General features: G+C 31.0%; 2 protein-coding genes across 2 annotated transcripts in view; one reads left to right on the top strand and one right to left on the bottom strand.

The window, feature by feature from the left end:
- Positions 1–5,896, top strand: part of LOC125067502 (myrosinase 1-like) — an 18,746-nt gene extending 12,850 nt beyond the window's left edge. Inside the window, exons 4-7 of the mRNA XM_047676164.1 lie at positions 346–440; positions 1,624–1,929; positions 3,222–3,463; positions 5,627–5,896. Coding sequence (XP_047532120.1) covers positions 346–440; positions 1,624–1,929; positions 3,222–3,463; positions 5,627–5,834 — 851 coding nt within the window. The 3' untranslated portion in view covers positions 5,835–5,896. The remainder of the gene's footprint in view (positions 1–345; positions 441–1,623; positions 1,930–3,221; positions 3,464–5,626) is intronic.
- LOC125067512 (facilitated trehalose transporter Tret1-2 homolog) lies at positions 5,573–25,315 on the bottom strand. Its single transcript, XM_047676174.1, has 4 exons — positions 24,855–25,315; positions 11,151–11,548; positions 6,873–7,628; positions 5,573–6,140 (listed from the first exon to the last, which is right to left on the bottom strand). The coding sequence occupies exons 1-4, from the start codon at positions 24,904–24,906 to the stop codon at positions 5,952–5,954; spliced, it is 1,395 nt and encodes a 464-aa protein (XP_047532130.1). The 5' UTR covers positions 24,907–25,315; the 3' UTR covers positions 5,573–5,951.

The raw sequence follows: 25,315 nt of genomic DNA, 5'->3' as shown, positions 1-25,315 counted from the left end.
GGTGGTTGCATGGTTGAATCTCGTTAATCTAAGAATTACACATCCGATATCTATAATTATTTTTGCGTTAGATGCTCCGTTAATTGAGGAAGGTTGTAGGCTATATAATTTAAAGCTACGACCACACTGAACGAAGCAGCAACGATAAACATAAACCAGTCTCGCAGTCCTTTTTTAATTGAATACAATTTTCTGACAATCAAGTATGACTTTGACATTACTCTCTTATTGCAATATTCTTTTTAGTCTGACAAAAGTTTTATATAAGGTTTAATTTTATAAAATTAGTGTTGTACTATAAACACGAGAAATATGCAAATTTAAATTTCATTTATATATTTCCAGGAAAAATCGGAATGTCATTAGATTCAAATTGGGCGGAACCAAAAACGAATTCTTCGAGGGACAAAGAAGCTGCAGAACTCTATCTAAAAACTCATGTTAGTACCTAATCATTTCATTTATTTATAGTTTTATTGAACTTGTTAAAATAAGTATAATAACACCATTCAAGTTTATTATAGATAAAATTCTGGGTCAATAGCTGAACGGTTCGGCTCGCTAAGCGATAGAAGTTTCAGGTTCAGGTCGAAGTTGAAGAATCCATGGGCTAGTATCGTCCCCATGCCTAACAGTTTCATTGCGTTTAACTAGAGGGCAACATAAATATATTTGTAATTTCTCAAAAACAGGCTCAGTAATACTAATAAAAAACAAAATCAATTAGACTTCAATAATACGTTCCTTAGGATTCTTGGCATAATATAATTAAAAAAAAAAGAACATTCAAATGTCAATACCCAATCTACTAATTCTTTAATTAAAACTATTTAAATTAATGGAAGCAAGCAAATATTGATAAATTTGTATTGACGTAGTACGAACGTTTTATTAAAAACTAATTAAATATGTTTTTAATGTCACTCCTAGCACTATCGTTGCTTTACAATATGAATTAAAAAAAAAACCGGATTACACGATCCAGTGTAAGAGCAACCTCTCAAATATTTAATTTAGATCGATTTATTTAAAGTGACACGCATATTAGTAATTGCCTTTTAAGAATATTTTTGCCTTGACATCTATAAAAATGGGGTCGTTTCGATACTTCTTTTTGCGATTCAGAATTTATCTGCGGCACTGGCCTTTACTATCTCATTATAATAAGGATTTTTATCTTCTAATGCCCTAATTTTCTCGTCACGCAAACTGCTTACGTGCGCGACCTTATTTAAAGCTTTTATCATTAATAACTTAATAAAATTGCATGACAGTGATAGCGAACTGTTTTTGTATTCTTATATTCTTAATTTAAATTATTTCCTTTTTAAATATTTGTTGTAAATAAGTAAGCGATACTTACTTGAGTGCCGTTTAAAAAAAAAGAATAAGTTAGTTGTTCTAATATTTTTTTTTTTATTTGTACATATGTATTATATTAAATGGCGATGATGGTTAGCGAACGGAGTATCATGAGATATAAATTTAAATATACACCAAAATAGATACCGAATTGACAGAATTAATAATCTTTTTATTTTACTAAAATCACATTTTTTGAAAAATCTGTTATTATTTCATCTGTCTTGCCAGTGTTTTATATTTATTTATATTTGTTTATAGCTTGGTTGGTATGCGCATCCAGTGTATTCAGCAGAAGGAAACTATCCACCTGAATTAATTCAGCTGGTAGACGAAAAAAGTCGTCAGCAAAATTACAGCCGATCCCGTTTGCCCAAATTCACACCCGAAGAAGTCGAATATATCCGTGGCACGGCAGACTTCTTTGGTTTAAATCATTATACAACATACTTATTAAGTATGGCTGATGGGGAAGTCGGCGCAATTCCTTCTCACGAAAATGACATTGGCATCGTTCGGGTTCAAGACCCGAAGTGGCCTTCGAAATCATCGTCGTCGTGGCTTAAGGTAATTTTAAAATGATTACATACACAAACGCTACATTCTTAATTATACCTACACACTACAGAGCCTTTGTAAATTGTATGGGATTAGATAACGAGAAAAGATACATTTAAGGTGACTTTGTAATGTGTACTAACTTAATAGGTACTTAATATATTATTTGTTCGGAATTTACGTCACAGTACAATTGTAAATCATCCGTCATTATAATATAAATATATATGTAAAAGCGAAATTCCATTCACTGATTATCCCAAAAACGATAAATTTTATTGCCAATTTGGTAAAAACCTTTGTTAACCATATAGCACCCCGTCTCATGGACTCCAGTGGTGACGGGAGGCCTAGTTCATTTTTCGTCCAGAGGATAGGAATTGCGATTCCACAGGAAAGTACTAGCGTTCTTGTCGAAATTTCGCGCAATCATGATTAGTAAAGTAGCTTTAGTATCTTTTAGTTTGTGAATACTTATTAGCTTATAATATTGAGTTTTTAATGGAAATGAATAAAGTCTTTATTTATTAAGATCACGAAAAAAATAGGTATTATACTGAAATAATGATGTCATCATTTCGAAATATTTATACCTATTCATTTTAAAGTTTACTCAAGTGATGTATATGTTTTTAATATTAATATTTGTTCTTATTGTATTTTCATTGTATGATTGGTGGAAACAGTGTTACAGATTGTAACAATATTTGTGAATAATTTCAATTTAATTTCCTTAAACCATTATACGCCATACTTATTAAGTATGGATGATACCTTCATTATATATAGTCTATATAATAGAACTTAGGAGAAAATCAAAATATTAACAAGAACTGTCAATAACTTGTAGAAACCGTCTTCAGTCTCGTGAACAAGACATTCGTAGATAATGTCGAAATATCGAGCTTCACCAAATAAAAATAAAAAAACATGGTAAATATCCCGTTTTAACAATTATGTTGCAACACTAGAGGCAACCTTTTCAGTACGCATAGTTTTCAAGACAATCTTGCAATTAAATTCATAATAATAATAACACTTATAATTTATATGTACATGTACTCGTTATGCAGATAAAATATACACACATACATACAAATACTATTCATTAAACTAGAAAATGATTTGAACGCATTGGCTGATATTAACGCGAGTTAGCGCCATTTCTACTACAATCAGGGTTATTGAGTCCCACCGAGTCGATTGTATAATATTACAAAAAACATAACATTTATATTATTTATTTAAGTATTTTATAGCGTCACATTGTTCAACGTAATTAATTAATATTATGTATTTAGGTGGTGCCGTTTGGTTTCCGTCGACTCCTCGCGTGGATCACCAAAACGTACAAAGATATGCCCATAATCGTGACGGAGAATGGTTACGCCGACTTCAGCGGTGTCGAGGACGATGCCCGCGTGTCGTATTACTGCCATTACTTGAATTCTTTACTGCATTCCATACACGATGATCATAGTAACGTTCAGGGCTACTTCGCTTGGAGTCTGATGGACAACTGGGAGTGGGATGATGGCTATGGGTAAGTGAATTTTTATTTATTACAAATTATTTAATATAAATGAACACGTGAACTTAAACCGAAATTGTTATGTGCTTGACTAAGTCAGTCTTGTTTTTCAAAAGAGATAAGGCCAGCTAAAAATTAAAAAATTAGGTTAGCAACAGCTTGTAAATTTCCCAATGCTAGGTGAAGGCCTCTTGCCTTTTTTGAGGGAAAGTTTTGGAGCTTATTTCAGCACATGACTAACAAATTAGTTTAAATATAATTAATCAGTTACTTTATAATTAAACGAGTAACTGTTTATCTTTCATATCAGATATTCTTGGAGATTGTTCTTCTTGAATTTTTCATCCTGGTTATGTACTGGCCAATAATACAATATCTTATGGATAGCGAGTACAACATTTCAAGCAATAAGTTCTCTGGGTCATTATCGATCCAACGTTCAACGTTTTATCGGTTAACGTTAAGTCAGCTGGTTAAAATAAATACTCACAAAAATATTCGTAATCAAAATTTTCAACATGTATACTCTTTATCTTCTAAGGTGTGAATGTATCGTGATGCAAGAAAATTGCATTAAAATGTAAACAGATGCTACACATACGTGCCTTTGGATTATGTGTTCTGCATGTGAAATGCTATTTTCAGTGTAGAAAGAGTGCCAAGGATGTTTTGGTACTTTGAGGTTGCATAAATTAAATTTGAGTTTTGAATAAATTGTCGATTTTTTAAAATCATTTGGATAGCTTCGAAAATTTTTAATAAATTTTTATAATGTTCTTCGAAAATAGAACAGCTAAATTTACATATTAGATCGGATTAGATCCGTAATTAGATGTCGAGGTTACTACAAACTTACGATTAACGTACCGGGTTTGCACGAGAACGCAGTGTTAGAGGTAATGCGCGGGGGACGGGGGTCACACAGAAATACATCCTGGACCCTGGCTAGCAGTGAAACAAAACAAGTTTGTACGCGTATTTAATAAAATTATCTAATCAATGTAGCTCAGATAGCAAAGTTCTTAAGACGGCGAAGTGTCCCGTAGCGAACTTCACATTGTGATCTAATTTTTGAAAAAATTCGTGATCCAATGGGAAAAGATTGTTGTTGGTAAAGCACTGATTACCATAGTTAGCGTATTATTACTTCCATTTATAATTATCACATTTAAAAAAAAAATGTGCATTTAATTGACTAGAAAGAGCTTAAAAATCACTTATTGTGATTGTTATTCTACTTTTTAACAATATAAGTATGTTATTATAAATATTTTATTCGTTATTATTTTTGACAGTTATTTGCAATCACAATAAACTTAAAAAAAAATAAACATAAATCTCATTAGGTACTTATAGTCAAACTGCAACTTAATTTCCTTCGGCTTCTGTGTCGGACCGAAATCGACCTTAGGACGGACACTACCCATTTTGAATAAAAAAAAAAACAAATTTTCGTACGTCATTTGCAAGTTAGTTGCAATATAAATTTAAATACAATAGCATATCTAGTGAGATCGTATCGGACTTGTTTATGTTTTGATACAATGATAAGTAATCAAACATATATATTGTATAAACAATATAATTATTTAAATAACAATGCAGTGAGATAAAAATTGAAATATCTTGCTATAATCGAAATCAATTAATCATAAGATATAAAGTGATGTAAATTGTAAACTATAGACAGCGACATCTCTTGATGATTTTTTGAATTTATATAAAGAATAGTTCTAGAACATTCGTTCGAAGTTCCGTCAGTCAACCACTTAGGGGTTCAATAAGTGTTTATTTTTAATAGATGTCACTATTCAAAAATGTAGCTGATAGCCTAATGTGTTACATAACATGATTGTGAATATAATAAACATTTCAACACCACAATTATAATTGCGCAATTAAAGTATTTTATAATTTCCTGTTGACAATTTAAAATACTATAAAAGCGGGTAAATTTAAAAAATGTTGAGTAATTATTTATGGTACGAATAACAACATTAAAAACCACTTCACACAGAAAATAAGGAAACGACTCTATGATTAAGTTTAATAATGATTGAAAACAACAAAATGTTTTATATATTATTTTATATTCAATAGGAATTTGAAATGAAACACATCTTGTCTCAAATCTTGATATATTTTCACTCATCATGTTTGTAAATGCAATTGCAGGTCCCGCTTCGGTCTTTACTTGGTCGATTTCAACAGTCCCAATAGGACGAGGACGCCGAAGGACTCGGCGCGGCTCTACGCGAAGGTCGTGTCATCACGCGCCTTGCCCGCCAACTACGACCCCGAAGACTTCACCGCCTTCTCCGGGACTTCGCACCTCATCCCCACAATACTTTCCATGTTACCCCTTTATAGGCTAGTCGTATGACGTAGTATATTTACACCACTAAGTACGTATGTAAAACTATCATTACATTAATTACTCGATAACTTAAGTTTCATTTCGACTCGATCCCTAATTTAAGCCTATGCTAAGCTAGCTGTATTAATACTCGACGGTCATGAGTTTGCTAGCGTTGTCTCGTGCGACGTCTCTTCGCAGCTGGGCCTGGATGCACGCGAACGACTTCCCCTTGGTCTCGGGCAGCACCGCAAGTATGAATAATAGCCCCAGAAAGGAGAACACCGAGAAGCCCCAGAATACTGTGTATATACCCCAAGCATCCGATACTACCTGAAATGGGAAAAATAATACAATTAATGAATAATATACTTTTGCGATTGTTTATAATGCACAAATAAATACAAAACATACCGAACGTTTTTAAAAAAAACAACTAAAGGATAAATATATAAAAAAACCGTTTTATATCTAACCAAACCTATCAAACATAATATGTTTTGATGAGATAAAAAAATCCGCTGATAGTACACTGATGATAAATAATTAATTAGTTGAGATATAATTATACTACACAGATATCATGTACTAAAAACCTTGCGACCTATACAATTGACAATTGTACTTTAATATATGTATGTATCGGTAGATAGGTAGGTTTCAAGAGATGCATAATTTAAAGATAACAATGCTACTGCAATCGCATGGCATTGTTCTTCTGAAAGATAAATCAATATCTAAGTATAGAGCGATTCATTATTAGTAATAGATGATATCAAGATTTATGTGCGGAAACTTATTGTTCATTTACGTGAATATTTTATGTAAAGCAATTTTTACAGTTTTATGGTTGTTATAGTAATACAGATTCTATTAGAGCTACTTCTTTCTAATAAAAGTTAAAAAACGTTGTTGAGTTTTTTTCGTCGGTTCTTATCAGGTCTGGATATTTAAGCAGTGGTAGTTTTATTTTAAATAATAAGAACTTTTTAATTCATTAAAGAAAGTAAGTTTGGATTTAATGAAATAAAAAGATCGATGTTATTAAATAAAACTCATAATTACCTGGAAAAGTTTTTGGACCGCAAACATTGAAATTCCAGTGTAGATATGAGCTACGCACGACGCATACAATTTGACGTTAGTTGGGAACATTTCTCCGATAATCACATAAGGGACCGTCGACAGTCCAATAGCGTAGCAAACTATGTAAATTAAAATAGCCGTTATAGGCAGCCAATGAAGATGGTCCATATTAGCCTTGTTTGAAAAGTAGAAATATGTTCCAATGGTCCCGTTCATTAATCCAACGCCAAGAGCCGACAATAGCAACAAAGGTTTCCTTCCAAGCCGATCTACTAGGATCACTGATAAACAACAGGTCGCCACTTGCACGCATCCCAGGATTATCGACTCCTGGTAGGGCTTAATGTGGCTTTTAGTGACTGCGAATATAACTTGAGCATATGCAACTACAGCAGCGCTGCCGCAGAATTGCTGAACGGTGAAAATTCCAAGGCTGATCCAGAGAGCCTTTCTATTAGTGGCCTCTGATATAAGATCACACCACGTGGCCCTGTTCTTCATATCCTCCTGTACGCTGATTTCTATGTTCTTAAGTTCTAATCTTATATCACCACTTCGTAATTTCCTGAGAGATCTCTCCGCTCTTTCACTTCGTTCGAATTTTAAGTAGTAGTAAGGCGATTCAGGTAGAAAGATGAAAGTAATTACGAACGAAATGGGTAGAATCATGTTGATGGCTGCTAGAGTTCGCATCGATACGAAGGGACCGATGCAGTATTGGGCAAGAATACCGACCTGAAATTTAAAGATAAACATTCTTTAATGACTCGCATTTCAAGATTAAGGGATTTCAGTGAGCACTTTATTTCTTTATGCGCATAGCCAATTAAATTTTATACGACGTAATGATACTAAAATATAATGAGAGAGATTATGTTTTAAATAATAAATGTCAACGGTTGACTAAACCTTATGTGATTTCTAGTCGACGGTGAATATTTATTAGACTAAAAAAATCGTAAACGTAACGTAAATTCCTAAGTAAAGAAATATAGGTATCAGACATTGGGGCCGTCAGAAATATTGACTATTCATATTAAAAAAAAATCGTAAACGTAACGTAAATTTCTAAGTAAAGAACTATAGGTATCAGACATTGGGGCCGTCAGAAATATTAACCATTCATATTACAACAACAATGAGAATTAAGATGTTATGTCCCTTGTGCCTCTAATTACTGGCTCACTCACTCTTCAAGCTGGTATACAACAATACAGAGTATTATTGTTCGACAGTGATGGATGGCGAAATAGGTGCTGTGGGTTGTACCTACTAGACGGGTTTGTGGGTATAAAACCCTACCACCAAGTAATGCACTAATGACAAATAGTTTCAGATAGCAGACGATAAGGCAAATATTAAAAATATATACTCATTATGTGAATAAAGTATAAATTATTGATAATTACTTCTTACGTACGATGTTGTTATTATACAGGGTGACTGGTGAATAACTATCGATACTTGAGGACGTGATATTTGACGTTCATATATGACAAAATAAAAATTTATATAACATAAATATTAATAAACTTCTAAGTAAAGTTAACCAAAAGTTATGTAATTAATTACGCATCGTGTGAACACCCTAGCTGCGTTATCGACACAAAACAGTTATGTAGGTAGGTACATTTAGTTATCGCGCGGTAGTTTACCTACATCCAAACGCCGCGCGCCGCTGCGTGTTAACAGGGTAGCAGGCTACCTTAGATAAACAAAAATGATCCAATTCCCTTCATACTTTAATCCTGGCTTAGGACAGGCAAAAATACCAAGATATTTCATTCGTTTAAGCAACCAATTTATTGACTAGGTAAATCGTGTGAACTTGACATAAAAAATAATATGAACTGTTTACCTATCTTGGTATTTCCGGCGTATTTAAAAATGGAATCATACTTATTTACAACAATTGTCAATCATTAAACTACCTATTTACCTACATAACTACACTAACCTTAACAAATGTTCAAAGTGAGCTCCTTCTCGTGTGATACACAGTTCGGCACGTTTACGCATATTGTCTTTCACACGATTTAATACGAATGGGTCACTTTTAATAGTTTCGAAAGCACTAGTGATTTTTAATTTCAACTCCTCTCTATTGACATACTCTGTAACTGTCCAAGTATTCTGCATTTGTGTATTGATAAGCCATACTTAATTACTAATAAGTAATAACGGGTCACACGCACACACGACAGATTAGGTATACGCGACTAATTAGCCACGGGGCGGGGGTTGGGGGTAGCGACACACGCGTGCGGCGGCGTGGTGTTGTATCAGCACGCCGCCGCACGCGCCGCCGGCAAGGCTGGGAACGTGTCCACACTTTATTTATTTATACGGAAATTTGGTCAAAAATTAAGTACCTATTTTTTTTACATAATTCGAATGAGAATCATGTACCGAGTATTCTCCTTAAATATTGATAGTAATTCACCAGTCACCCTGTATATATAGATTGGACAAGTGATACAATTTTTGCTGCTTCGCTCGTCTACTGTCTAGTTAAAGAGCCAATATCAGTTCAATCTTTCAGAGTTTATTCGCCAATAAAAACTCAGCCTGGAGCCTGAAGATGACTGTGTTTACATTTGCCTCAACAAACACGTAATGTCCGTATTATTAAGCTTTAACTCGTGTCGAATTCGCTATCGGATAATGAAATCAGTCAGGAGGACATCATGATTTATTTTAAACATGGAAGGGTCTTTTGGTTCAACCCACTCATCAGATAATAAACCGCAATACATCATCATTGTTGTTCCGATTGGAAGGCTGATAGCAATTACATGCTCAAGGGACATAACACTGATTGATTGTTATTTTTTAATTATAATCTGTTTAATACTCGTTCATTACGTATACGTTAGCGATTAACATCTAATAGCGATAAACATTATAGAGTCATTGTTTTCACGTCTCAAATTTCAATATATCAACATTAATCGCATATTTGTAGTTTAACCAGGATATACATAATTGTGAAGGTGTGGAATATCACAACTTCCTCGTGATGAATAGAAACGCCATTTATAAAGTTTACTTATTTGAGTAGTTATTATTAACCTATCGTGATAACTCATAAATTTGCATAAAAACTTTTCAATAGCTCCGACCTTGAATGCTCGATTGGGGGAAAGGTGAACGATTATATATTAAGAAAATAAAGATCCGTTTACAGAAACATGTACAACTCGATAACGTGTTCATAAATACTATTCATACAATGCTCATTATTTCATCAATTTGATCGATAGACAAGAATAGATATAGATTTTATAACACTATATATTATGATAAAATTATTATTTTTTTGTTTTTTTTTTTTTTGTGATGATTGTGTGAAAAAATATAAAGTAATTATTATAATAAATATGGCCATGGCGTAAATGCTTATAAAGAAATGGTCTAACTGGAATTGTTGTAAAAAATGCTTCGAAAAAAAAGGCTAATTCGACCACAAACAAATCTATTTACATACGTAATTCTCGTAATACTGGTTTATTTAAGTATATAATTTACGTGATACTTGTTTATTCGTGTATGTAATTCACATTATATTAGTTTATTTATGAATGTAATTTCATCACCACAAAAGTTGAAATGTATGCTCTTCGTACTTTATATTTATATATATTCGTAAATTAAACATCCAAAATAACTTTTTAATCTTTAACATCGTAACATTTAAAATTCTTCTTTTTGAATTAACTTGTAGATATTTCATTATTTTTGTATTTATTCATTCATATGGATGTATTAAAATAGCGAATATATCGAAGGAACAATATTAACTTCAATAAAACTTGGCATACGATAAGTTAACATATACCATTATTTTCATTTTATGAATTAAAGGGAAAGGGAAAAGTAAAAAATATTCATTCTCATACCAAATAACCCCAAATAAAATCCAAAACTACTTACAGTTTTACTTATAAATATAGTTTAGCGTTTTAAGTAAAAACTGATTTGTTGATTCCTATTATTGATTTCATGTACGGAAACAGACACGGAATTGTTTAACTAATAACAACTAAACATTTATAAGCAGACCCGTCAACTAGTAGTGTAACTATAGGTACAGGGGATTTAACATCATAGCTTCCAATGTTGTTGGGACATTGGCGATGCAAGGGACGGTTAATATTTCTTTTACTGCCAATGTCTATAGTTGGTGACCAATCGACCATTTACCAATCTGACTACCAACTGAAAAAAGCTTTCGTTAAATACAAAAACAAATCTCACCTTGTTCATTAATGTAATAAGAGTAGAGAGTGCACCTCTGACTTCGTTAGTGGCTATTTCACCCGTGTACATTGGGGCAACGGTGTACACTATTCCGTAACCAAGACCAGAAAACATTCTGGCCACGTAAAGAATGGCTACTGATTTGGCTACGATGACCAGCACCCAGCCGAGTATGAAAGGTATCGCTCCGAGGAGTAGCGTCGTCTTCCTTCCGAAGCGATCGGCGAAATAAGCGGAGGGAATGGGCGTTAGTGCTGAACATAAGATCATTATAGAAACCATCCATGATCCCTCATCTTTTGATGTTGGTATTGAACTGTTCGCCGAGTATAGGTAAGGCAGCGTTGGTGAAGGCCAGCCGAAGCAGGTTCCTGCGGTTGCAGTAATGAGTGTCGCTGAAAAAGAGAAAATATAAAAATTATTTTAAAATTCAAATCGATTTATCGATTTATTTATCGAATGTAGGTATTAAGAAGATAGGTGATTATTTGATGCCAAGGGCATATCTGTATCTAAGTGACCTTAAATTAGTCAATAACATCGCGTTTATTTATATTTGGAAAAAATAAACCATGAAAATATTTACTCTGATAAAAGCAGTACTAATATGGAAAAGTTAATAAAGGATGAAACGGAGTTTGCAGATTACGATAGTAAATATAATTGTATCGATATTTCAAAGGTTTACAAGAGTTATCGGTTAATGTTGAGAAACAACTCCAAACATGAGATACGCGCATGTGGACGTACCTACAGTAAACTTACATTTTGAACTTATTTAATATTCCTGATTAACAAATATCAGTTAATATGTTATATAACTATGTGTGATCGTATATATTTGGTATACGAGTACAGATAAACTTGTAACATCAAGTTTTCGATTTTACTAAGTTTACACACTACATATTACCTCGGGCAAGCTATTCGATACTATAATAAAATTCTCAGACCATTTTACATTTTTACCAATAAATATATTTAAAACTTATGTTATTAAAAAAAATAAGTAAGTAAAATAACGCTAGTTATACTGTATGGATGACAATGATGTATAACTGATAAATCAGCTAGGTGTTAGTATTCGTTGATGTTAAAACAGAATACATAAATGTAATTGTATATGAATATTAAAATCTCAGATTATAAAACAAAGGGCATGTGGAGTGTGCAAAATATTATACTTGAGCAATAAAAGTGAATACAGATTCAAAAGCAATTACAACTGCCCGTTAGTATCTGTAGTAATTAACTATTTGTTAGTACGTCAATAATAATTACGTAAAAAAAGACGTCGTTCTGGCAATTTTTGAATTTGGAATTTCAATATAATTTGAGATTAAAAATATATTTTTTGTTTTATAAAAACAAGTAACTACTGAGTTGAAAAAAGTACTCTAAAGAACCAACTTGAATAAAGAATTGGATTAAGATTTCTTAAAAATTGTTTTTTTTTTTATATAATGATAGATTAGACGAGAGTGCCCAGTTATTATATTCTATTTATCTCTTGTTCGGTGAAAAAAAGAAAACAACTTGGGTAGTGTAAAATTTATTTTGCAACAAATTACATAGCTAGTTTTCATCAAATTCGGTTCAATGGTTTGGCTGTGAAAGAGTAACAGACAGACAGACGGATAAAAAATCTGGCTGAGTGACTTTCATATTTATAGTCTTAGTATTGATTTATGTATTTAAGCAGCACGTGGAGAAGAGGAAAACCTTTACCGAGCCGTGTGTCATTTAAGGTTTTACTGAGTTCAACTGCGATATTTGTTAAGAATAACGAATGAATATGCGTATTTCTTTTTGTTTGGGTGTGGAACTACTCTTACGCATTTAAGTCGATCGGTTATCGTTTCGGCCTCTTATCATTTTATTTATGGAAACTTCTGACCGGCTTTAACTATCCACGATGTTTCCCGAACCTGCTTATCGCTAACAATACGCGGAAACATTTGTAAAAGCGACCGTTTTTATTATTTTATAATTAAAATTTAATTTCAAACGAGGTTTTTACGATTTTTCTTATCAAATTATTATCTATAGTTTTTAATTTAAAATTTACGACGCTATTCTATTTAATTCATTGTCAAAACTACCACTTAACAAATCATTGTGATCATAGCCGATGCAATTTATGTAATTGCACAGAGATCAAATACGCGTAATACGACAATTTAAAATGAAGGCAGAATGAGGATGAAAGCTATTGAACGAAATTAAATTACCCGATCCGCAGACAAGAGCGGAAACCGAATAAATAGGTAAAGAAAAGGGGCTAAAACGACGTCGTGTGTTAATCTTGATTCTCAACGACCGATTTAAAAAAAGAGTGTTTCATTTTATTATATTACCATCAACATAAATTATATTCAGCTTAGGGATAGTACATCGCAAAAATGTGTCTACATCGACCTACACAAATTTGAATATAACGTGTTCAGAATGTTGATATTGAAGAGTGCTATAATTTTGGGGACATATACCGATTGCCAGTTGGCACAACATTTTGAATGGTCACAAATGTATAAATGGACGAATCTCACGATTATACGTTCGTGTATAGTCGTATATTTTAACGCGTACAATCACTCGGTTCGTTTGCAACGTTCATTATCGCCGTTTAAACTTCTTATGAAGTTATTTTCTAGAAAATTCTACTCTTATCTATAAACACTTTAATTTATCATTTAGATAGATAGTTAAAAAGATTATACATCTCTTGTATTATCCCTTTAATCATTGGTTTTTTTTAATCTTTTTAAATAAGACTATAACCTAACTTTCTGCAATGTTGATCGTAATTTGACTTCTCATAGCCGGTTGACGTGATATGTGATTAATTACTTATTCAATTTTTAGTAAGATCACTTAACCTAAGTTTAATTTAAACTGGCGGTTGGAGTTAATTAAACAAATATATTCATGATTAAATAATATAAAATGTGATCGTAAAATTTTTATTGAGAAGAGACATATTTTGTAATGGCTAACTGAAAGAACTACTAAGTCAATATACAAAAACCTTATACGAGAAGATGCAGAGCGTGTCGGAAAAGGTTTTAATGTATAATATTATAATTTAAGCTACTGCGCTTTGTACTTTCACTCGTTAAATTTAGACGTGACAACAGTTTTAAGAACTTGTCAAAAATGAAATGAATTAAATATGTCAAGAAACGCATATAAACATATGATTAAAGTCAGAAAAAATCGGCCGAGCACTGTACTTTGTACTCTATATTGTATTTCATTTGGAATTACTTGGGATTTGTCGATTAGATTATTTACGTAAAAACTCGGGCAGTTTCCATTCCCACTTGACGTTCACTTCAATGAATAGTACACTTATGTTTTTATTTATATAAACGTATAATGTGATAATAAGTATTCATTAAGCGTTCATATTTTTAATTGGTCATTAAACATAATTATCATATTATGTACTGTCGAATACACTGGAGTCATAATTTTACAAATAATACAAAAACTCACGTCATTGGTTATCTGACTAAAAAAATAGCATTACTAAAAACAAATTGTTTAATTTTATTTTGGATATTTTGATTGTAAATGTTATGTAATTAATTGTTTATTTAGCGGTTATTTAGGTACATATATCTATTTTAAAATATTTTCGGATTATGGTCGTGAACGGTAACTTATTCATTTGATAAGTTAATAAAACAAACCGCTATAAAAATAGGTATACAAAGATATGTTATTATTAATAGCCGAGTTGATATAAAAAGAAATTCAATTTGGAAGTAAAACGTTTTAATACATTTTCATAACATGCTAGACATCATTTGTTATCATTTCTTGTTATGATTACTATAGAAAGGTTAATAGGTATAATAAATCTTACGAATTATCTATAAAACCTAAGTATAATAAAATGCTTGAAATGTTATGACATCATTATTAGTAATTTGATGACTACATTGTAGAGCTAATTGAATTTAAATATGAACGCCGAATTTATAAGTTTATTTGTGTTAATCTGTTGATTTGAAACGAATGATTTTACCGACATGAGACACACAGCAACAATGTATAGCTCTGTTGGCATACGATAGTAGGAGGTATACCAAATAATAAAAAAAAGGAAATTATTTACGAACATTTATTTAAAGAGACGCCGTGTACTTTAAATTTGGCATCATAATACTTGTTTATTTATAATCAGCTTTTTAATAAGATAAATAATTTCTTTAAAATTAGTACTATAGTTACAAATAGCGGATACAAATTTTCAATCAAATATTTGTAAAGCAAAAAACATTATGTTATTTTTATTAAATTCTATTTATTATCCTTTATTTTATATTTTTGAAAACAACACTGCAGAAGAGAGATATTCGATTCATTGGGCGAGACAATTTTCGAGTGCGTACATGTGTCCAGACTGTAAGTCTGTAACGTCACATCTCGTGTCGACTGAACTTCAGTGCAAAGAATAATTCAATTTAGAACTCGTTGCAGGAACTGTCATGTAATTTAGTCATGTTGTTCACCCTTTAGTAGGTATAAATAACATTTGTAATAAATGTTTTTACGTGACCTGTGTACGAGGTCGTTGGGCGGAACGACGCGGGGCGCGACGGGTGACGCAAGCGACATTTGTATCTCAGAACAATGTAGCACAGAAATGATATCAACATAATTATATTTAATCTAGTCATCTACAACTTTACTTATACGTTTCGGTTAGAGTATAAGTTAATAGTTGTGTCTTCTTCTTTCAAATGTAATTTAACTGATGAATGAAAGTAATAAAATAGTGCTAAATAATGTTTATTAGTAAGGTCGTTTTAAATTATATCTATTAAAATTATGAATCTGTCCTGTTTTTGAAAATCATCAATTGCATGTCTTAGATTATTTCATAATAAAAATAAATACGACAGAATTGAACGCTTCCATAATAATTTACGTCTTGTTCTGAGAAACTGACTAAATTGGCGTCTATAATTCCGGTGTTATTAATTTCCTCATGTTTATTATTTTACGTCGTATCTTGTATGGAATAATAATAAATACAATTATGCAACTTTTTGCTTTATGTTCACTTTTTAAAGAATATAAGTTAAATAAATTGTATTCACGTAAATTTATATAGTTGAGCAGTATGGAAAGTTATTAATCAATTATCGCTGAAACAATAAAAGATACGTTCATTCAGTACTCTATTATTGCTCTAGTTATGTCTCCGCGAAAGGCGTTTGACGTTGAAATCTGTTAACTTGTACATTCTATCCTAAAGAAATGTAATAGGTATCTTAATATTTTATTTCAAATTTAAAAGAAATGCATTTGTCTCATCATACGCACTTCTTTCCTATTTAATAGTGACATTAGTAAATAAATGACTGGAAGCACGTCCCAAGCGCATGTGTTGGACCAAATCTCGTGTAACGTAATTGTAGCGTGTTTATGTCGAAGCAGACAATTTGAGATTAACGTAAATATTATCATATAAAAGTGGTTAGGAAATTTCAATTTTAATTGAAGACTTAAACGGGTTCAAAGTTAAGTTTTCATCTGTTAATATTGTTTCTTTTTTTTTTTATTTAATCTGCGTGAAGCAAACGTCGCGTGGAAAAGGAGCGATTATACGTATCGGATGAGATTCTAAATCTGTATCCAAAAACAATGTGTGGTGCAATAAGGTAAAGTCTTCTACTCAAGAGTAAAGAGGCCAAAAGGTGGGTTACGGGACATTAATAGGCTGTTAATTGCCTGTTATCTTACTTTAATTTTTATCAATGTATATGTTTTACATAATCATTGGTTACACGCAATTTAACATGACAGACGACTAAAATATATTCTCAAAGATAGAGCAAAATATAAGTTAACCAAAATACAATAAATAATTATATTTTTAGGAATACTTTAGACTATTTGATATGGCGTTATAAACGACTTTCAGACCTGCATTGCTATTCAATATAAACTCATTTCGTACATCACTCGTGAAATGTTGAAGATCGAACATTTCAAGATAGATTTCCGAGTGAGTTTCAATTTTTTCTCACAGAATAGATTTACTGTCATTGAAAAGCAAAAACTTCCTACGTCTTGTATTCATTCCTATAAATGTTTGCTTTGTTTAGCGACGATTTCATTCTTTCATTCGAACTAATTTAAAAAAAATAATGATATCAACTATGTATTAAATAGTCTCATTCTTTGATATCGAGTTAGGCTTGGCGTTTATCGTTCGTTTTTAATTAATTTAAAACAAATACAGTGCCATATTGTATAATTTATGACTAAGTTACTTTCAAGTTGTATAAATATAATAATTGAAATCAATATAAAATGAATAACGTAACGATTTACAACAATGAATAATTTACCAAAATATAGGTAATAGTTTTCGTGTTTTAAATGGTAATGTTAAATAAATAATTAAATAATGGAAATTTGTAATAATTGTATGGAGGTCAAATCGACAGGTGAAACATTTAAAAAACCAGCTGCCTTTTTTGGCATCTGTTGCTGATAAGTAAGAGACCTGAACGACATGTGAACCGCGCCATTGGTTATTATTCATCATCAATGATCGGTTTGAATTATAACGAACAGGTTTTTGTGACAATATATTTAATTAGTAGTAACACAAGTCTATATTTAATGTATTTCTTGGTGTTAAAGCTTTGTGCCAGCCCACGTATTCTACCGCCAAGCATTAATAACAAGCATTGATTCGTTCCGGTTTGGGTGGCGAGCGAGTGTGACAGGTGACAGTGACAGTGACAGCATTGGCGATGTAAAATATGGTTAATTTTTTTAACGGCACCATGTTTATGGGCATTTGTAAACACTTACCATCAGGTAGCCTATTTGCCACCTAACAAAGCCATTAAATAGAAAGAAATACAATTTGGTCATTAATTAGTATACATATAAAGTTACAGTTTGTAAATATTATCCTGGTGACGAATAGCATTATATCCTCTTAAGACAAAAGCTTATTCCATCACAGTTTTGGTGCGGTCAGGTGAATGTACACATGTGACAGGAATTGATCCAACACATGCAGGTTTTCTTTTACTGCTGAGCACAAGTCGAATTAAAATTAATTAATACCGAAAAACTTTAGTAATGGTCTTTCTATTCGATCAGCTTACTTCCTTGTTCGTTTTTTAAATCTAAGCTATGTGAAAGACTTTTAAAGAGTTTCACCGTAATTTCCACTCGGTTCGCGAAATAATAGATAATGTTTTTGATTCGTATCGAAGCGAGGAAATGGTTTAAGAGCTGACTTAATCATAAGGCATATCAACTTAATGATTTGCTGAATCTAAATTATTGATAAATTCTCGGATTAGTGTGGCAGCAAATATCTTTCCTTGATTTTAGTAATCATTTTCATCTTTAAGTAAATAAATGCGAAAAAATAAACAATAAGTCCAATTTATGTGACACAATTTTAATGCTTATCAATATATTAATTTTAAGTCATGATAACTAATTGCTTTTTTTTTGTGCAGTAATTTTTAGTAGTAAAATGAATCGAACAATATTCGACACAGCGTGCGTCAGTCCTGAGGATAAATTGTGAATTTGCATCATTTTATTATATTAATACATAAAATCCATTTTGGCAATAACATCCTCACTAATGTTATGATTTTTATTTAATAAATAATAATATGGTAACTAAATATTGAAAATGATTAGTTTACCGTCTGCTTGGGAACTGCTCACCAATTAAATGAACCACCGAACAGTAAAATTAATAATGATGTTCCTGTGCGTGCTGTGCTGTGTACAATCACAAAAAAAATCTTAGACTTCATGATAGAAGTGGTATATTTATAATATTTTTTATTGTCTAACGCAGACCTAACAAGATTTGACCCATTTACTCGTTTGTCTACATAAAACAAATAAAAAATAAAAAAGAAATCAGTGCGAATTCTAGTACACGATTTTAGAATTCTTTATGTCTTTATAATAAATACAGAACTTTCGTTCTAATGTATGTTGTGTTTCTTGTGCTAGATAAAGATATGTGTATGTTTACTTGCAGTTGCTCGTATCTTAATGGCAATATTATATTTGAATCATCCGTGGCAAACTCAACTGTTCACACATATGTTGACGTCAACATACACATACACGTTTATTATGTACATAGATTATGAGCATACAATTTAAATCATTCATTTTAATCTTATTCGCTTATAAATTATTTCTGTAATTTATAGATCAGCTTAAGTATTTTATTATTGAGTTTATTGAATTACTCCGATAATATATGTCCAAACACGTTAAATGATAAACGTATTTTATCAAATAATAATTATACATAGTAACATATGACAAGAAAAAAAACAGTACACTGTTTAAAAAATGTCTTGGCAATGATCATTATTTTATATATCCGTCCCGGTTAATGCCATTCTCACGTTTGCGAATCGCAAAGCAAATATTTCTAAGAACAGAACAGTTGAAGCATAAAATATATAGAGGCATTGTTTATAAACAGCGAGACACTGAAGCCACTCTCTCCGAGTGGAGGAAATTGCGAGCCAACTGAATATGTGACGTCACTCACATGTACCGTTAACTTTAAAACGTTTTATGTCTACGTATTATTGTATAGGATAATAGATTTGAAATCGTTCTTTATTGAGATCAGAGCAATTGTTTTTCCTTAGCACTTGTTACCATTTAGCAAAGTCAAGTACATCGAAGTTGTTTTTATTCGAGAAAATTTTATCGCTTCCATTTAAAAAAACTGTTGTGATTTAAGTATAAGTTTTTAATCTTTGTTACTTATAAAGCGCCTTGCAGACGATTAATATTAATTCTTACAAAATTGTTGATAAAAATGGTTGTATGATAGACAATATATATTTGATATATAATAAATGAAGTTAGTAGTATAAAATTTATTGAACTACCTACGTATAGTTTTTGAAAGCTGTAATCCCACGTAGAGGAATAAGGTACTCGTAAGTTTTTGGACAGAGACCATTAAATAGGTTACGCTATGTGGTTTTTTTTTAAAAGCAAGCGATACAATTGTTTTTATTTCCTTTCTATACAAGATTATAATTTATATGGTCTTTGCGAGGATCAATGATAAGGTTTCGGATGCTTCTAGGGCGTCATTATATGCAGGAAGATACCTAAATTGATCAAAAGCAAAGTCTTCATTTCAGTAAAAATAAATTTAAGTGTGTTCGATATTTTATATTAGAAATTGCATAAATGCATTTTCTTAAAATCACTGTTCAAATAACTAATATGAATAAAAACACAGATTAAATAGAAAAATAATAATGATGAGTTCATGTTAACGGACTAATAGTTTCGATCAACACCTAAAGACACTCACGCTTGATTGTTTGAACAAGGCCCGAATACGAAAGGCTTATTACGTTGTATTTTTTTAAATCTAATAAGGAGGATATTAGAATGATTCAATTTATTATGTTTTTTATTTATATATTATAATTCGAAGAATAATGTGTAAGAAGATAAATGCAGATTAATTTTATGACATACAATTGTTAAGATTGGTAGTTTTGTCGATAAATAACATTATCTGAGTTTATAACGCACAATTTTTGATCTTAGTTGATTATATATTATTGCACTAATAAATATTTTATGATTCGGGCTTCGCATATGTTATGGCACGTGCCTTGTTAGATAAAGGAAATGTTACAAAAAAAAAAAAAACAAATGTTAACGATTATTGTAATAAAATAAATAATTTGACAATTGCATAGAATTAAAAACCTAGTGAGTATCATATTAATACTTCTTCGATACAATCCTATTAAACAAACAATAGAATCATTATAATAAATTTAATGAGATAATTTCTTAATTAACTTAATGAGACATTATCAAAGAATATTGACGAATGACAATAAAAATATAAAGATTACATTCATTCAGTAAGAAATTTTGATATCGTTATACTAAACAAAAGATCTCTTTAACACGAGAAATCGATTTAGTTATGCATAATTGGAGAATAAAGAGCTGTTCATAATTTTAATTTGTAAAGATCTTTATTAAATAATTAAAATTTTAAGATTTCAGATTATTCAACATTACGAGATATTCAAGAATGATTGTCGTTTTTTTTTTTAATTACCATATGAGATTCTTACATCAAACGTTTCGAAATAAATGTAAAGTTATTCAAATAAATAATTACCAGATAAAAAATACACCTTTTTTGTAAATCTACTAGCTACCCGTCCCGGCTAGACACGGACGAAGGGTCTACATTTTTATGTAAATTACGAAATATGTAAAATTGTTGGTTTACACCGCACTTTTTTCTTCTTGCCGACTCCGCATCCGACGTCAGTCTGGACATAATCAATAAATAATCATCGTAATATTTCATATTCCAGTCGAATAACACAAAACTTTAAAGAATTATGCACCTATGTTCCTTATGAGTTCCGATCATTGGTGAGAACCATTTGAAAATAAATGAATTTATCGCGTTCAGACAGACAGACGAGAAGGAGCGATTTTGTTTTATAATATTTAGTGTTATTTTGTGACGATTGATGTTTGAATGCAGATACTATAAGACAAGAAATAAATAAATGGTACGAAATATGACAAGTACCAAGCACATGTCATGTATCCTACCTTGCGGAAACCATATTTGCACAAACCTTATTGTGTCTGGGGATCGGTGCTTTTAGAATACTTGACCAAAGTGACATTTATGAGGTTTTTCTTATTTGGGTCATTATTTTAATGCTTATATTGTGTTATCTGCGCAAGCAGTAAGTTACTTTTATTTGAATCAATATTTTATTAGTTGCAATTTTTGCAGTACTCAATGGTTAATTGAAAACTGTGCAGTCAAATATTTATTAGGTAATGAATTGCACAAACGCACTTACCTGCGCAAACTGGTTTGCTTGCAGGAGTGTGTGGACGGAGCATTATGGTAAGCTAAAAGATTGCCTTTGCCACTAAATTTGCCTGTATCATTGGTAAATAACAAAAAATTATAAGATTATTATTTATCATAACTGTGTGTTTATTATTAACATCATAATAATCGCCTTTCGTAGATACCCTATGCTGAAGTTCCTTTCATGCAAACTTCTGCTTATACATATATAAAAAGTTAAAAATCTTTTTACGGGTCATATTAATCACTATGCCGAAATAATTTTATACTACTCGTTTTATAATTTAATGACATTTTAATATAATAGTATAAATATGTCTATAAAATTATTAGCTTCATACTGTTTAGTTTGTGTTATAATTTGTTGTTTATAGCAGCCAGTCATTTAGTAAAGATGTATATGGCATAATGGACGATGAATCTAAGTCGCAGATTTTAAATTAAGATTGTTCGAGTATTATATTGATTTATATTAAAGTTATTATGCATATTATATACGCAGCACGTATTCAAACCTGTTTTAGCACGTCAATACTGTGTAACCGACATTGTGTTACGTTTATCGTTAGAAATATGATTTGTGACAATACTTCTGTTTTTTTTTATACAATGTTATATGGAGGCATAGGTGTAGACTTAGTATTCTTTGATTTCTATTCATGATGATTTAACTACATGTATATGATTGATGAAATGGATGAGTTTGTAGTCCGTTATTCTAAGTAGAAACGATATTCTGAACCGACGCGATGGGAGCTTGAGATTTAATTTATTTTATAAAATGAGGGTTAACAGTTTGCTTTTAAAATAATATTCTGATATGATTTGACTAAAGGCCATTGTAGTTTTTGTGCTAAATAAAATATTAAAACGTGAAATTCCATTGAAACTTATTCTGTCATTTCCATCTAGGTCATTAAAAGTCTATGAAAGCAAATTTGTTTGCAAATATAGGCTGTCTGTCTCAATACTAACCCATTGTGAACAAGTTTTTATATCTACAAAGACGTCGACGACTTCTTGTTGAATAATATTTTTGCAGTTACATTTTATTTATTCTTCTTGTACGAAATAATAAAACGGTTTTACGAATATTGATAAAAAAAAAATTAAGAATATTTTGAATTTCGAATATAATTGAGACACTGCTAAAAATTGTGATGAAGTCATTAAAATTATGACGCATACATTTTTGGTTACCGTTTCCAATGTTACAGCAAAAAGTCCACAAAGGAATTTGTATAATGACTTTGTACAGTAAGCACACCTAATTCATATAATATATTTTTCTATTTCCAAGATATATTTTTATGTCGAAAATTACTATTATAATTTACAAATGTCAAATAACATAATTAAACACGTAAAACCGGATTTGATATTAAATAAAGTCTAATATATAAAATAAGAACAATATTTTTTAAAGCATTGAATAATAAGAACAGTATATGGTTTCTGGCAACCCTATGAATACCTGCGCATGGCGCTTCTTAGAAAATGGGATTGCCTTTTCAATAACTCTCTATAGGTGGCCCTTCAAGTGGGGCTTCCTACCCTTCAATACTCGTTCACGATATTGTTACAGTAGCTATAAATAAATAATATTTTTTTCATTTGGAAATATTAGGCAAATATTGCAATTTAGATATTTTGCAAGTTAGCTGATCAAATTATGTATAATTTGCGCTCTTTCAGATTAAAGTCTCAAAACTATTTTGACAGAGAACCCGCTACATAGTTGTTTTAACTCTTATTATGTAAGTTATTTTGACCATTTAAAGAATGTTAATATTTTAAAATAATGGCCGAGATCTATTAAGACTTGTATTGTTTGAAATGGATCCTTTGTTTATGTCGGCGTTAGTGAATGAAATACAAAATTTAAACACAATAATACGGATAATATTATCTAAACGACTTGCACGATTAACAAAAGGAATGAAGTGAGATGATTTTTTTATTCATACAAACACTATATGTAAATATGTTAGAATAACCATGTCAATATGGAAAATTTTATACAAGATTTCAAATTAGTTTTTTAGTAATTAAAACTAGTCGTTAAAGCGAAAGCGTACATTTGTTAAACTCTATTCGTTTAGAAAGTCTATACAAATTTTAATGTACGAAAAATTATGAAATGATCTTTATATTTACAGTATTTTTTTGATTAAAAAACTAAAATATCGATATTAGTTAGTATTATACATAAATAACTCAGATAAAAAAATGTGTTTTGCAACAATCAATTATTTTTTTACATGGTCATACTTGCGTTCAAATATATAAATGTCATGATTATTAACTAAACGGTAATTATAATTAATATAACATCTTATCAGAATATAATTCTGTAACACTTATCGTTAATTGGATTAAAATATATAAAAATAGTTTTTTTTTTAAATTAATTGTACCAAAACAATGATACTACAATTTTTGACAGTGACATTTTATCAACAGATTTGATTATGATTCACAGAGCAGTGGGATGATAAATGGGATGGGTATTTGCGTAGCTACGAACAATCTCAACGTACAAAACTTAACACGTTTCATTAAAATGTCGAGTGAACCGCTCGAGGATTTATGTTTGCGATAAACCTGACCGCAACTAATGTAACAGTATGTTACCTTAGTTCTATAGAAACATTTAGAATTAAGGATATGTTTTAATGATGTTTGAATAAATATACTGCATGATTCAATATAAACAAGAAGTGCAACAGAACACATGGATAATAGCGAGGTACATTTAAAGATAGGTTAGAAAATAAACTTACCACACAGTGCTGTTCCATATTCCTTCCAATGTGAACGAGTTTTTGCGGTCATTGCAAATTATATTATTTACTATCAGACTATATATTATTAACTGGGCGATTTGGAATGAGATTTTCTTGAGCACTATTTTCTTAAGTAATAAAAATCTAAATAGAATATTAAGAACCCATGGTTGTGAATATAAATAATAACAAGATAAATAACTAAATATCACAAAAATAAAATATTCGATCTAAATATAATGGGTTTAAAAAAACGTTATAACCGATTTGGCTTCATTTTGGAAGGTTTATGTGTTGTTGGTTTGCTGGAACATGTTGCGAGGAGTTACGCAGAGTATGTTAACGCGACGAGGGCGAGTGAACAACTGAACGAAAAAGCGAGACGAACGAACTGATCCAATCGCAAGGAGTGGAATGGAATGAGGCGAATCGGCGCGGGCGCACGCTTTTGCTTCTTG

This window comes from Vanessa atalanta, chromosome 1 (assembly GCF_905147765.1).
Source record: "Vanessa atalanta chromosome 1, ilVanAtal1.2, whole genome shotgun sequence".
In the NCBI taxonomy this organism is placed as follows: domain Eukaryota; kingdom Metazoa; phylum Arthropoda; class Insecta; order Lepidoptera; family Nymphalidae; genus Vanessa; species Vanessa atalanta.
Note: the sequence above shows the minus strand (reverse complement) of the source record. Positions and strands in the feature narration are given on the sequence as shown.

What these genes read in the sequence shown, in the direction of transcription:
- LOC125067512 (XM_047676174.1), bottom strand. Translation starts at nt 24,906, where the DNA reads ATGACCGCAAAAACTCGTTCACATTGGAAGGAATATGGAACAGCACTG. An exon ending in ATATGGAACAGCACTGTGTG is followed by an intron (nt 11,549 to 24,854) that starts GTAAGTTTATTT and finishes TCTCTTTTTCAG; the next exon opens with CGACACTCATTACTGCAACC. An exon ending in TTATTACATTAATGAACAAG is followed by an intron (nt 7,629 to 11,150) that starts GTGAGATTTGTT and finishes TTTAAATTTCAG; the next exon opens with GTCGGTATTCTTGCCCAATA.